The following is a 14,855-nucleotide window of genomic DNA, read 5'->3' on the forward strand; positions in this document are numbered from 1 at the left end:
CCAGGAGCAGTGTGTTAGAATCTCCGGTCTCTGGTGCCCTGAATCAGGGTGACCTCAAGATCCCTCACGCCCTTCTCCCTCCTTCCAGAACCAGCAGTCACCGTCAGCTCCAGCCTCGCAGGAGAGAAGCAGCAACCCTGCCCCCCGCAGGCAGCAGGCCTTTGTGGCCCCACTGTCTCAAGCCCCCTACGCTTTCCAGCATGGCAGCCCGCTCCATTCGGCGGGGCACCCACACCTGGCCCCAGCCCCTGCTCACTTGCCAAGCCAGCCTCACCTGTATACGTATGCCGCCCCCACCTCTGCTGCTGCGCTGGGCTCCACCAGCTCCATCGCCCATCTCTTCTCCCCCCAGGGCTCCTCGAGGCACGCGGCCGCCTATACCGCCCACCCGAGCACTCTGGTGCACCAGGTCCCTGTCAGCGTGGGGCCCAGCCTCCTCACCTCTGCCAGTGTGGCCCCTGCTCAGTACCAACACCAGTTTGCCACCCAATCCTACATTGGGTCGTCCCGAGGCTCCGCCATTTACACTGGATACCCACTGAGTCCTACCAAGATCAGCCAGTACTCCTACTTGTAGTTGGTGAGCGTGAGGGAAGAGGATCGTGGCCGCTGTTTCCTGGCCCTGAGCTCTTCACAGTGTCCTACGAGGAGCTGCTCCCTCTTACCCTCTCCTGAAACTCCGTAGGCAGCAGCTTGCTCTGCAGGGGCCACTGAAGCAGAAGGCTGCTCTCTGGGGAACCTGTCTCAGTGTCGGCTGCATTGTTGTGGTCTCCCACCGTCTGCCCTACTTTTTAATTCTTTATTTTTGTGACAGCATTTTTGGTATTTGGAAGAGTTCAGATAACCCATCTTCTTCAGTTACCAAGGAAGAGAGATCGTTCTGAAGTTACCCTTTGAAAAATATTTTCTCTTCTCTCTCTGACCTTATTTCTATAAATGCTTTTAAGAACGAGTGAAGCCCCTCTGTATTTAACTTTGTTTTCTTGTAATTGCCAGTCAGAGGAAAAATGCTGATAGAAGGACATGAAATCTGGTAACAAGTGAGAAAAGAAAAATCATTACGTTTTGCTTGTTAAAAAACTAAGACTTAATTGCTTATTTTAAGAGCAGCTTTCACAAGTCTGTATTTTAATATCAGGCATTTCTCCTCAAATTTTTACCTTTGTTTATGAGACATTTAAACTTACAGTGTTTTAGTTTTGTTTCCCTATCACATTATACTTAGTGGCCGCAATTGTTACTTTTGCAAAACTGGCTAAGTACTATTCTGTGTTACTATTGGGATTCTCTCAGTTGCTCCTGTGTTTATTACAAAGTAGTCTTTAAAAGGCAGCTCACCATTCGCTGGTAACTTTGTGCGAGAATCCATACCTGCCGTGAAAACACCAGGTAATTCTTTTTAAATTATTTTTTTAAAAGTCCTCTGATTCAGCTTAAATTTTATTATTGGAAAAACCACTAAGGTGGTTATTATTGTATGGTGATGGATGTTTTATTATATACAAAATCTCTTTGTATTATGTGATAACTGGCACTGATGAGCTTTGCCTAAAGAGCAGTATGAATTTTCAATAATCCACCTCTCTCTCTCCTCGCCTCATCTCTCCCTTCTGTTCTATGTGATTTATTTGGGGAGAAAGCTAAAATCTGAAACCAGATAAGAACATTGTGTATAGCTTTTATACTTTAAAGTAGCTTCCTTTGTATGCCAGCAGCAAATTGAATGCTCTTATTAAGACTTATACAATAAGTGCATGTAGGAATTGCAAAAAATATTTTAAAAATTTATTACTGAATTTAAAAATATTTTAGAAGTTTTGTAATGGTGGTGTTTTAATATTTTGCATAATTAAATATGTACATATTGATTAGAAAAAATATAACAAGCAATTTTTCCTGCTAACCCAAGATGTTATTTGTAATCAGATGTGTAGTGATTACACTTGAATTGTGTATTTAGTGTGTATCTGATCCTCCAGTGTTACCCCGGAGATGGAATTGATGTCTCCATTGTATTTAAACCAAAATGAACTGATACTTGTTGGAATGTATGTGAACTAATTGCTATTATATTAGAGCATATTACTGTAGTGCTGAGTGAGCAGGGGCATTGCCTGCGAGGAAAGGAGACCCTTGGAGTTGTTTTGCACAGGTGTGTCTGGTGAGGAGTTGCTCAGTGTGTGTCTCTTCCTTCCCTTATTGTAGTGCCTTATATAATGTAGTGGTTCTAGCGTTTACAGTGAGCTTGCCTTAGGACGGACCAGCAAGCCCCCGTGGACCCTTAGCTGTTCGCTGGGATTATATCAACAGGATTAGTAGCTGTGTTGTGTAAATGCATTTTCCCATCTCAGTTTCCCGGCCAATGGACATTGGAAAATAAAAGTAGCAGCTTTTCTCCTTGACCGCGGCCACCTCTGCCCCTCTCCGTTTTGGCATCTCAGCTAAGTTCTCACAGAGCATGTTCCCCACGTGCCCCTCTGCTTCTGGGAGAATTCAGGAAGCAAGGCAGAGGAGTTAAGCCAGTACTTAATATGCATTTTTGCTTTTTTTTAAAGTATGTACAATCACTTTTAAAATGAGATCCCCCTCCTCCTTTTCCCATGTGGCAGTGCTTCCTGCAAATAGTTGACATTCCTAGTAAAACATTTGTTGAAAAAAAAAAAACATGTAACAGATGTGTTTATTATACCAAAGAGCCTGTTGTATTGCTTACCATGTCCCCGTCCTGCGAGGAGGAGTTTTGTGATGCCGCTGGTGACAGGGAACTCACAGAAAGGTTTCTTAGCCGGTGAAGAATGTTAAGAAGGAACCCCAGCCTGTCGAGTCATTGGGCTTTTGAGGTTTCTTTTTAACAAACGTGTATATTCTTGGGGCCCTTCAAACTGTGAAATTGTCCGTGTACGCTCAGCTCCGGCATGGATCTGGGTCACGTAGAAGGTACTGGGGGCGGGAACGTGCCTGCCCATACAAGATTTGGGGGGAGAAGGTTCACCCTGAGATGGAGAAGTGTTCCATCGGAACTGAAAAGGGCGTATTTGAGGGATGGATCTAGGACTGGTTCTTTGTAGAGATGGTGTCACGGAGGTGCAGGATGGAGATGGGAGATTTCATGGCGCCTGGTCAGCACGCTCTGGACCGGGTTGAACACCGAGGAGCTGTCAAGGTATTTGGAGTTTCTTCATTGTGAGGAGTCAGTGCTTCCAGGATGGGGCAGATAGTCAGTACAGCCTACCAGGAATGTGTCGCGTTTTCTTTGTTTTTTTTTTTTTAATCATTACATTGAGTTGTGTTTTCAGCGTTACATTGTCAAGATACTCAAGCAGTTTGTATAGTTTGTGTCTCTAGTCTCAACAGTTTTCAGGTCAGCGGGTGTGATCTTTGTGTCTCCTTTTGCCAAACATATTCTGATTCTCTTGCCTTTGATTTAGTTTCTGATGGAAACAAGTTTTTGTTCCTCATCTTTCTTTTGCAAGGAATAAGATTTATCGTTTTTGTAAGAAATGAGATGCAGGGGGAAAAACCCCACAAAACACTCCACTCCTGCCCCCCTGTCCAATAGGAGGTACCATGTATGATAGGAGTCTTCACAGGGAAAAGACAATACCAACAGTTTGTATTGTTTCCTTAATCACCTTCCTAGCAGTGTGTGGCTTTAAGGATTTTAGAGATTTTCAGTCTTAGTCTACAAATTGGCATTTCAGATTTACCAAGCTAAAAATTCACTGTGTGCTGAATGTGTGTGTGCTCAGTGTGGCTTTAGATTCTGTCCCTGGGGCTTAACCTTGCCGGCCTCGGAAGGAAATGGGAAGCCCCCCCTGGAATTCAGTGAGCTCCTGGCACCGCCTGGTCAAGGGGCCTGACCTCAGACCAGGTTACCTTTGGCTTGAAATCCTCTCAGAACTTGCATTTCTAGCTTCTCCCCTTCAGGGCGAGAGAGAAAGTGGGGAAGGGTTAAGTACTCTAGGCTCATCGGGACCCTTGACCAATCCAGAGTTTTTAATAGCTCCCTAGAGGTGACCCTCCTGTCAGCGCTCAGCTAAAATACCAGCCCCAGGAATAAGAATTCCATTTCCAACAGCTCTGGCCATCCATCATCCTCCACTAGAGGGGCTCAGCTTGACTGCCCTTAGCCAAGCAGGCAGAGTAATGTATATTCTATTCAGCATTATTATGCAAAAACCCACTGGTTAGGATGGTTTGTTTTAAGTTAGAAAATGAAATTGCCTCTCAGTGACAGGAATGGCCCACGCCTGCTTCCTATTTTGATTTTTTTAACTGATGGATGGTGTAGCATGTCTCCATGGTTGTTTGTTGCTAAACTTTATATAATGTGTGGTTTTGATTCAGCTTGAAAAATAATCTCACTACATGTAGCAGTACATTATATGTACATTATATGTAATGTTAGTATTTCTGCTTTGAATCCTTGATATTGCAATGGAATTCCAACTTTAAATGTATTTGATATGCTAGTTATTGTGTGCGATTTAAACTTTCTTTGCTTTCTCCCTTTTCTGGTTGTGCGCTTCCTTTTACAACAAGCCTCTAGAAACAGTTTCAGAGAATTACTGAGCTATGTTTGTAATGCAGGTGTACTTAGGGAGTATGTAAAATAATCATTTTAACAAAATAAATAGATATTTAAAATTTAATACTAACTATGGGAAAAGGGTCCATTGTATAAAACATAGTTTATCTTTGGATTCAGTGTTTGTCTTTGGTTTTACAAAGTAGCTTGTATTTTCAGTATTTTCTACATAATATGGTAAAAATGTAGAGCAATTGCAATGCATCAATAAAATGGGTAAATTTTCTGATTCATCTGGCTGTTTTTGACTTTTGTTATAGGGACACAAAGGGGGTCAACAAATGGCATCTTTGGAGTGGCTAAATACATTGCATCTGAGCATCAGTAGAATGTATTAGAGACATTCATTCTTCATATAAACCTTCACAACACAAATGAATAGGGAGCACTTTCCAAGAATGGAGTGTCCAGGACCCTAACTTAAGATGACCTGGATCTGGTCACTTCAAAGAGGTAGAAACTTCGGGTGCCGGCTAATTAAACTTTGTTTCCTAGCATGTTCCACCAAACATCTAAAGTAGCAGAATGAAAGAGTCACCACGAGAAGATTCTACGTTCCCCGCCTTTCCAGCGGCTCTGTTAGAAGCATAGTCCTCTTTAGAGAAGGAGCACTTCTGATCAGATCTCTCTTGATTCTAAAGTGAATAAAATTTGGATAAAGAATTAGAGATTTGTCTGGATTAATCACTACAGGTCTCTCCATAAATGCTATATTCGTTTGACTTCTTTTGACACGTGTTTTAGGTCACGTTTACTCTACAGTCGCCATCAATTCATTTGGGGCGCCCGCAGTCATAGTTGGGATATAAAAATGAGAAACATTTAGAAACACCCTTTTGGAACATAACCAAGAGAAATGATCGATAGCTTGTTCTCTCGCATTAATAGGTAAGTCAGAACACATTTTGATTTAGACTGCAACATATTTTTCAGATTTTTTTCCTGCATAAATAAATGTAAAATTAGTGTGAACTCACCGAACACTCCCCAGTTTTGGTAAGAGAATATACCTAGAAGCTTTCAGGCCAAAGAAAGCCATATAGAAAGGCTCTGCTGTCCATCTAGCTTCCAGATAATCAAGAATTAGTTTAACCTCCCTATGACTTGTTTTTGTTTTGTTTTTCCAATTGTTCTTATCTCGTTACACTCTTCTTTAGACTAAACCAGAGAGAGACTGGGATCCCCTTAAGTAATTGGGTAGTCTGTGGGGGAAATCTGCCTTTTAATGATGAAAGTCCCTATAAATTCAGTCCTCTTGGCTTGCTTTGTGGAAAATTCCACTTGAAGTGAAGGCGAAGCCTTCCCTCTTCATCCTGAGACGACACCTGGTGTTCAGCGCAAGGTGGCGCCAATGAGCTACAGACGACGGTGGTACAGCCTTGACCAGTGTGGTCTTTTCCCACCTCTTCCCCTCAAACCTCATCTCCACTTCCAGCTTCCACTGAACAAGGCAGAAGACAATCCATGCTATTGCTGGGAAAGGGGAGCATTGACTGATGAAGGACGTTTCTTCAGGCAGCACTGGAAGCATTCTAAAACATGGGAACAGAGTGTGCTGTTTTCTCTGGGGCCTCGGCCTTCCCCAGCTAGCTCCTCCTGGGTGACTGCCCAGAAGGCACTGCCCTAGGGTTTCCATCGCCTTCCCCTCTCCTGGGGAGCCTACAGCCTAGGCGGGAGGTGGTTAAGTCTTCTGGCTGCTCAGCAGTACGGCCATCTGTGTTTGATCAATGCAGGCGGAAAGGAGGGGGTGGGGGCTGTGAAGAGACTGCAAGCATTCCAGAGCCGTGAGAGAGACCCAGAGATGCAGAAAGAGAGGAGGCCCCGCCCCCACCCCGCCTCCCAAGCTGACCCGCGGGCTTGAGTGGGAGAGGCCGCCTGCACACACACACGAAGGCACCCTCCTACTCTGGCTCCCCTTTCCCGCTGCCATGGGACCCTGCGCCACTCTCCTTGTCTTGCTCCTGTTGTCCTGGTCAGGACCCCTCCAGGGACAGCAGCACCACCTCATGGAGTACATGGAGCGCAGACTAGCTGCCTTAGAGGTGAGCGGCCCCTTTCTCTTCTAACCCAGCGTGGCAGGATTCCACATCTTCCGTGGATGCACCTAGTTTGTCAGGCATCTGGGGGTGACAAGCTAGGGCTCTGTAAGAACCCACGGAAAACGCCAGAAGATCTTCCACATTGTAAGTCCTCTTCTTCCCCACATAACGTAGAGCAATTCAGACCTTTGTGTTTTACCCCTGGGATGAGGTAGAAAAAGGGGACAGAGTGGAAATGAAAGCTCTGATTGTGGGGATGCATCTCAAAACAAGCTGATGATTCTGTTTAAGTTGCAAGTTCCCAGGGAAACTCAACTTTCTGTTTGAGTCTGTAGCCTCTTACTTCCCAGGAGGAGGATTGTATAAGGGAGCAGAGACCCCGTCCCACCCACACGCACTTAGACCTAGAGGCTGGGGGGAGCATGTCGTAGGGGGGAGGGGCCTAGGTGAATCTGAGTCCGGCTTTGCACATCTAACATCTCTGAACATCTGGTTTCCTTTCTTTGGGGGTTGAACGCGATATTGCCACCTGGCTGAGTCCTGTGCTTTTCCCCATCCCGACTCCCTGCTTGGGCCTCTCCCTGCCCGGGATTTGTAACTCGGCAGCCCTCCCTCCCCTCCCCCATCCCGCCAGGAACGGCTGGCCCAGTGCCAGGACCAGAGCAGTCGCCATGCTGCTGAGCTGCGGGACTTCAAGAATAAGATGCTGCCGCTGCTGGAGGTGGCAGAGAAGGAGCGGGAGACCCTCCGAACCGAGGCTGACACCATCGCGGGGAGAGTGGATCGTCTAGAGCGGGAGGTGGACTATCTGGAGACCCAGAACCCAGCTCTACCCTGTGTAGAAGTTGATGAGAAGGTGACTGGAGGCCCTGGGACCAAAGGCAAAGGCAGAAGAAATGAGAAGTATGACATGATGACAGGTAAGCGAGCGGAAAGCAGGCCCCTAACCCTGTCATCTTCCTTTGTTCTTCTCTGTTTTTCTCCTTGTCATAGTCCACTTTGGATCTATCTTCTGGAATCTGTTTTAGGGCAATCTCTGTAGTGACAGGTCCATTAAGGAGAGTTTCTGGGAGACCCAGGCCCCCGTGATGCCCTTTGTCCCCATCCTCCATAAGAGTGGAGGCATCGACCGAGCCAATGCCCACTGTTCTCCAAATGGCCGACCCTGGGGCGGGGGCATCCTGTGGTGGGCATCTGACTCTCACCTGTGTTTCCTTGTCCTGTGCTTTTTCCCTTCCCCATCAGACTGTGGCTACACAATCTCTCAGGTGAGATCAATGAAGATCCTGAAGCGGTTTGGTGGCCCAGCTGGTCTGTGGACCAAGGATCCATTGGGGCCAACAGAGAAGATCTTCGTGTTGGATGGGACACAGAATGATACAGCCTTCGTCTTCCCACGGCTGCGTGACTTCACCCTTGCCATGGCTGCCCGGAAGGCTTCCCGAATCCGGGTGCCCTTCCCCTGGGTAGGCACAGGGCAGCTGGTCTATGGCGGCTTTCTTTATTACGCCCGGAGGCCTCCTGGAGGACCTGGAGGGGGTGGTGATTTGGAGACCACTTTGCAGCTCATCAAATTCCACCTGGCCAACCGAACAGTGGTGGACAGTTCCGTATTCCCTGCGGAGGGTTTGATCCCCCCCTACGGGCTGACATCAGACACGTACATCGACCTGGCCGCTGACGAGGAGGGCCTTTGGGCTGTCTATGCCACCCGGGAGGATGACAGGCACTTGTGTCTGGCCAAGTTAGACCCACAGACACTGGACACAGAGCAGCAGTGGGACACACCATGTCCCAGAGAGAATGCTGAGGCTGCCTTCGTCATCTGTGGGACCCTGTATGTCGTCTATAACACGCGCCCGGCCAGTCGGGCCCGCGTCCAGTGCTCCTTTGATGCCAGCGGCACCCTGACCCCTGAAAGGGCAGCGCTCCCTTATTTCCCACGCCGATATGGTGCCCATGCCAGCCTCCGTTATAACCCCCGCGAGCGCCAGCTCTATGCCTGGGATGATGGCTACCAGATTGTCTATAAACTGGAGATGAGGAAGAAAGAGGAAGAAATTTGAGGAGGTAGCCTTGGGTTTTGAATCTCTCTCACACCCATGCATTTATCTCCCTAATTTCCTGCTCCTCATTCTCCACATGTGGGCAAGTTGTGGTTCAAATCCCATACTTTTAGCGCATGGAAGCCAAATTCTCACGGCCCTTCATTTCGTATGGGACTCTGGATCTTGAGTTATCCTTTTAGAGCTAAGAGAGAAAACCCTAAAGCTTCACTCCTGTCCTGCCCCAGGCCAACAAATTGCAGGCCAGTCAAAGACAACCCAGGCCCGGAGCTCTGACCATTGTATGGGGGCAACCCCACTGAACAGGCAACAGAGTATTTCTTGTGTCAGTTTGAATCAGAGGAGAGAAGAGGAAGAGAAGGAGACTTTCAACTCTGCCCCCCTTCTCCCTTTAGTGCCCTCAAGAATGGGACTTTTCGCACCTCATTTTGTATTGCAACATTTTGCATTAAAAAGAGAACCCACCGCTCCTTGCCTGTACTTGTTTGGGGCAGCCCTGAGATCAAATTTCACCCCATCACCCTCCATTTTCTTACTCCACCCCATCCTCACTCCTTAAGCCACACTTGGGACTTGGCTGGGCTCCCTGGCTGAGGGATAAAGGAACTTCTCTAGTTACAGAGTTTGCTGTGAGGGGCCTGGGGAAGCAGCAGAATCCCAACACTTTAGGAGGTTGAGCAAAAGGCCTCCCTGCACGCCCATAGTCACACTCACCAGCCCTCCCAGAACCACCAGTGGCACCGTACCTCTGGCCACGAGACAGCCCAGGCAGACCTTCCCGTTCCCATTTTCAGAGGTTTTGAACCAGAAAATGGATTTTAGTCGCACTGAAGTCTACTGTGGAAGCCAGAGCCCTGAATGTAGGTGTTTTCAGTAAGAACTGAAAGTCTCCCCTCTCCAGTGGACTGTGCCCCCACTCCGAACCCCACTCCTATTTCCAGCATGGGGCTGGCCCCCAGGGCCGCGTTGCACAATTGTGCTTGGTCTGAACCTCTCGGATTTTCCTGCTGCCACAGCGTCTGCGGTTTGGGTGAGGAGGAGGGGCAGTGACCATGTCTCAGATGTTGGTCCTACCAGTTCCCCAACACATTCCTGTCTCCACCCTCGTCACCCCCACCCACCCACCCCAGGCCTGGAACCTGGCAGAAGGCTGTCCAGGAGTCCTGGAAACTTAACCTTTTCCTGCCTAGTACCCCAGCCTCTGGCTTGGAATGGCCAAAGGCCATCTGGGGAAGGGAGATGGGACAGGCAGGGAAAACCCTGGGTTTTGGGCTCCGGGCTCTAGGAATCTGCCGAGCTCTGTACCAGCCCTCATCCCGGTGTGCAGCGCTGGGAGCAAGGCTGTGTGATGGACCAGACCCACTGTTTTTATGGAGAAGTCGACCTCAGGCCACCCTGGGAGTCCTCATGGTGATTTACCCCGAGGGGAGAAGGAAAAGGAACAGGTCTTCTCCCCACGAACACCCGTCCTCCCTGCGGAATGGGGTGAATCAGCCAGGGCCCTGGGATCCTCCTGTGCCTTCTTCTCTCCTCAGGCAGAGCTGCTCCTGACATGGGTGGTGAGGAAGGGGAAAGAACGGCAGTGGGCCCCTCCCAAAGGGGCCATTGTAGGAGCCCCAAGCGGTGGGGGCTGCCTCCCATTCAGCTGTCCCCTACTGTGGGGCTGGCGATGGTAATCACCGCCTGTCAGCCCACAGAGGGTTCTGCCCACGGAACATCTGGCCTCAGCGCACTGGGCACGGGAGGGGTGTGGAGGAGGGAAGGTGTTCTCAGTGGAGCCTGGAGAGAGGGGTCCGGGCCACGCGGAGGGGCAGCACTGAGCATCGTGTGCACACATGGCGGGAGCTCGTCTCCTTCCTAGTGTGACCCTGTGTGTCCGTGTCTGATTGGAAGCTTCTAGTAGCCGTGTCTGTGGGCGGTGTCTGTGGCGATCTCTTGCTGCAGCACCAAACATCAGGAGTGGCTTTTCGATGACCCTGAGGAGAGAGTAGCTCCGGGACTCTGTGAGTCAATGACGTCAGTGTGAGTACAAAACCCGAGTCCTGTCGCACACGTGTGTGTCTTTGTGGCAACTTTGCCGGATTCCTCAATGAGAAGGGAAAAACAGCCTTTCCCCCTCTTCCCGGGCTTACATTTTCCATAGAAAAGTTCAGACTTTTCTGAAAGGGCAGAAATCTCTGGGGCTTTGTCATTTATTACTTTTCGCTTTTTTCCCTTTTGGCTCCTGTACAAAAGCGAGTGCTATTTTGGAAGCGTTTTGGAAGGTGAGTGGAACTGTGTGGGCAGATCCAATGAACTGTCTAAATTCATTAAATTAAATTATCTGCTGCTCAAGGAGAGAGCGCCTCGGTAGCTGAATCCTATCGTCCCAAACCACCTTCTCCTCCCCTTCTCAGACCCTCCATGACCCATCACTTGGCAGAAATAGGTTATGGCCTCTGGTTTGGTTTGAACACACGGCAGTGGACAGCAGAGGCCCTAATGGGGGAAGGAGAGGCTGAAGCCCAGAGCGAAGTCCCACATCTGCCCCAAACTCCTGGCTCTAAGACAGTAACAGCATCAGGAGGCTGGAGGGGGCGCTGCTGTGGGGACAGCTTCTGCTAGATCATTGGTCCAGATGTTGTCTCTCCATCACAAGGCAGGGGCCGGAGGGCTCTCCTTACCCCTACTCTGGCCCCCAGAGTCTCCCACCCTAACTTCCAAGCTCTCCTCTTTGTTCTCAAGATCCTGTCGTAGTGCCTGCCTGCCAGAGAAATCAAAGTGTCCATCTTGTCATTGTCATCCCGGAACCTGAGCCAGCGTGTGGGAGCCCTGGATGGTGGGGAGGGAGGGGGCAGAGGTGCCGGGAATGAAGTTGTTTCAGTTGTCAGTGCTTGGGGCTCTGAGCTAAACAAGAGCCAGAGCCCTTTCCCTCTTCCTCCTCCTCCAGGCTTAGGTTTTCTGTATCTCTTCTCAATCCCTGTCCTTACATAGGCGCCTCTTCCCTGAGGCTCCTGCGAGCACCCCCTTTCTCTGCTCCCCATTTCTCTACCTGGTTTAGGTCAGAACATGCTCATTGGGGAAGCTGTTGGGACTGTCCCGGTATTTCTCCCAGCCTTCGGGACAGGTCTCTTTGGGACCTGCTCTCCGGCCCTCCCTCCGTGGCTGCCTCAGCAGTGTGGTCTCTGGCCCAGGTCCCTGCCCTGAGCTCCTAGCAGCAGCTGCAGCCTCTCCTGGCCCTTCTGTCCCAGCAGCCTGGAAGCTTCCTCTTTGGCTGCTCCTCCCACCAAGGCTGGTAAGCTCTCCTCTGCCTGCTCTTTAACTCCTGCTCTCACAATGCAGAGTTTAGAAGATTAAATCTTTATTTATGGATTTAATAACTCCACAGGAGAATTATAAATGTGGAAGCCAATGTATTAAAGGGCAAAGTGAGAAAGTAAAAATGAAGACCTCTCAATACCCTCTTGCCAGAGCGTGGGTTCTGATAATATCTAGAGTTGGACATCTTGCCAGAAGACTCTGGCTTGCTCTCTAGGGGTCTGTGCAGCCCAAACTCTGCCTTCTCTGAGAACGGACACCCTCAATCCCTGGCCATAGCTGGGTGGCCCAAGGGGAACAAATCAGATACTCTCTTGGGATTTAGCGTTACAGATCAGAGCTGTTAGAGCTGAGAAAGTGTTTGGAAGCCTCTTTTCCCTGCTCCCAAGAGGCAGTGAACATCAGACAGCAGAGGGAAAGGGGTGAGGCGGACACTGACCAAAGCAAAGACAGGAGTGAGGGGCCGGTCATCCTGGCCAGTGTGTATGTCCTTTCTCTAGCCAGCCCTACTGTGGTCACAGGACTTTTCTAGCCCTTGGGTTCTACAAAAATGCCTGAATCCTTAAAATAAATACAGTTGACCCAGAACAACGTGAAGGTTAGGGATGCTGTGCCGACCCCCAGGCAGTTGAAGATTGGCGTATAACTTTTGACTCCCCGAAAAGTTAGTTGTCCCTCAGTATCCGTGGGGGATTAGTTCCAGAACCCACCATGGGTACCCAAACCTGAAGATGTTAAAGTCCCCTCGGTAACATGGCATCGCAGATCAATGCAGACAGTTGGCCCTATGCATCCGTGGACTCCCCACCACAGACTGAAAACAGTACAGGTATTTATTGAAAAAAAAAATCCACATACGAGTGGACCTGCGCAGTTCAATCCTGTGTTCGAGGGTGAACTGTACTCCCTTTTCTTGTTTGTTTGCTCTTCTTTCTGTCTTTTTGTCTTTGCTCAAGTTAGTATGAGTAGGTTCCTGTTTCCTATCACCCAAAGGGAACGTCTCATCTCCCCCTAACCTCCCCACCTAAAAGGTCACCCCATCCCCTGGACGGCTGGGCAGGTAGCCTTGACCCCTTAGAGTGTTCCTTTCTGCTCCTCACCCAGAGGACTCACTAGAATAATGAAAGAGCCCCTGCTGGCCTGTCCTGAATCATTCTACCACGGCTCACTCGTCTTACCCTCCAGGATACCCCCTGGATGGCCTGTCAGGTACCCGTTCCCGTTCTGTTCCTTCATGGTGTGTTGTTTCTGCCTCCGTCATAGCTTAGAGCACAGTGTTCTCTGAGGCAACCTGACATATTAGAAAGAGCACGAAGTTCGTAGTCAGAGCTGCTGGGATCAGAGCCTAGCTCTGCTGCTTACTGCTATGATTCCTCCAGCAAGTTGTTGAATGCCTTATCTATAAGATAATAACAGATGTGTCCAATAGGACTGTTGCTGTGAGGATTAGAGATGATATATGCAAACTCTTTAGCAGTGCAGACGATACAATAAATAGTATGTCGTTCGGAAACACCACTTCCTTTGGGAGGCTTTTCTGACCATTTCCACTCCCACCCAACAGGGTCAGGTGCCTTTCCCGTGGGCCCCGATTTACCCTGTGCACAGCGCAGTTAGAACCTGTATCATAATATGTTGTATCATGTTCATCTTTGTGTCCCCAGGGCCTAACACAGAGCCTGGCTCGTAGATGGGGCTAAATAAATGTACATTCATGTCCCCTGTTAGGCTGGGAACCCTGGGAACTCCAGGCATATTTGTCTCCTAACTCAGAACCTTACTCAGGAGTGGCACAGTGCCTGCAAGCTGTAAATGTTCTTGGTGGCATTTTTCAATTCAGTTGGACAAAGACAAGCCACAGATAAAAACTGAAAGCAGCCTCCTTTCAACTGCAAAATGTGTGAGGCTTCCCAGTGATGATTTCTAGCTCCAACATCCAAGGGGAAAGTCTCATCAAAGGCCAGCACATCTAAGCACTGTGGTCACAGGGGAGGAAGACAAAACGACAGAGGCAGTGAGGAGAGGACCTTTGTTGTTCAGGATCTGGTTCATAGCGAGGCTCCTGGAGTAGTTAAACCTGCTCCCGCCCCAGCCCTACCCCTTGCTAGCAAGTTATCTCGCCTCTGTGAGCCTCAGTTTCTTCATCTGTAAAATGTGGGTAATAGTACCCATTTCACAGACGGTTGTGAAAATTCAATGAAATAATCCCTGTAAAGCAGTAAGCCCAGTGCCTGCCACATAGTAGGTACTCAGTAAATATTATTATAATTATCGTTAATATCATCATGACTGCAGAAGTCTTTTCAGATAGCAAAGTGCCTGTGTTTTTTATGTCCTTTGGTTTTTATAGCAGTTGCATGACAGAGGCAGGTTTCAGGAACCTGAGGATTATAGACCTTAAAATGATTTGTCTAAGGCCACAAAGCTAATAAGTGCCACAGCCAGAGCCTGTGTCCTGGAGGCTGTGTGGAGGGGTGGAAAGAGCTGCAGCTCTGAACTCAGGCTGAGTTCAAATCCTTGCTCTGCCACTCACCAGCTGAATAATCCTGGGCAAATCAATTCTCTGCGGGTCCGTGAATATTACCTACCCTAGGGACTTGCTGTGAGGCATGAATAAGCTGGTGTTCATAAAATATCTAGCACAACATCTACAACAATAAAGGTGCTTAATAAATGCTCGTTCCCAGGCCCGTGACTCCTGCTGTCTTATATTGGTCAGTATGCTGGTGGCCATCTCTGGTGTTATAAACCATCTGTGTTGCTCTAGTAGCTCTTCAGCTGCCTTTTTTCTCCATTTGTACGTTGTAGAAAAACATGGCACCTGTTTTCCGCCATAGATGCTTAGCAGTAACAGCAGAGTTGACA

At 48.8% G+C, this 14,855-nt stretch overlaps 2 protein-coding genes across 8 annotated transcripts in view; both read left to right on the forward strand.

The window, feature by feature from the left end:
- Positions 1–4,821, forward strand: part of HIPK1 (homeodomain interacting protein kinase 1) — a 48,382-nt gene extending 43,561 nt beyond the window's left edge. For 5 of the 7 annotated variants that reach the window (XM_074318589.2, XM_088799496.1, XM_074318588.2 and 2 more), the window contains exon 16: positions 89–4,821. In XM_074318589.2, the coding sequence (XP_074174690.2) occupies positions 89–577 (489 nt within the window). In that variant the 3' untranslated portion in view covers positions 578–4,821. The remainder of the gene's footprint in view (positions 1–88) is intronic. The other 2 variants (XM_088799497.1, XM_088799498.1) reach the window with 2 other exon arrangements.
- A 1,608-nt stretch (positions 4,822–6,429) lies between these two features.
- Positions 6,430–9,158, forward strand: OLFML3 (olfactomedin like 3). The gene is made up of 3 exons (XM_019730389.3): positions 6,430–6,630; positions 7,262–7,547; positions 7,873–9,158. Exons 1-3 carry the CDS (start codon positions 6,517–6,519, stop codon positions 8,691–8,693), a joined length of 1,221 nt encoding a protein of 406 aa, XP_019585948.2. The 5' UTR covers positions 6,430–6,516; the 3' UTR covers positions 8,694–9,158.
- The last annotated feature ends 5,697 nt before the right edge of the window (positions 9,159–14,855 follow it).

Source organism: Rhinolophus sinicus, chromosome 7 (genome assembly GCF_057876585.1).
Source record: "Rhinolophus sinicus isolate RSI-liver-muscle chromosome 7, RSI-T2T, whole genome shotgun sequence".
NCBI lineage: Eukaryota > Metazoa > Chordata > Mammalia > Chiroptera > Rhinolophidae > Rhinolophus > Rhinolophus sinicus.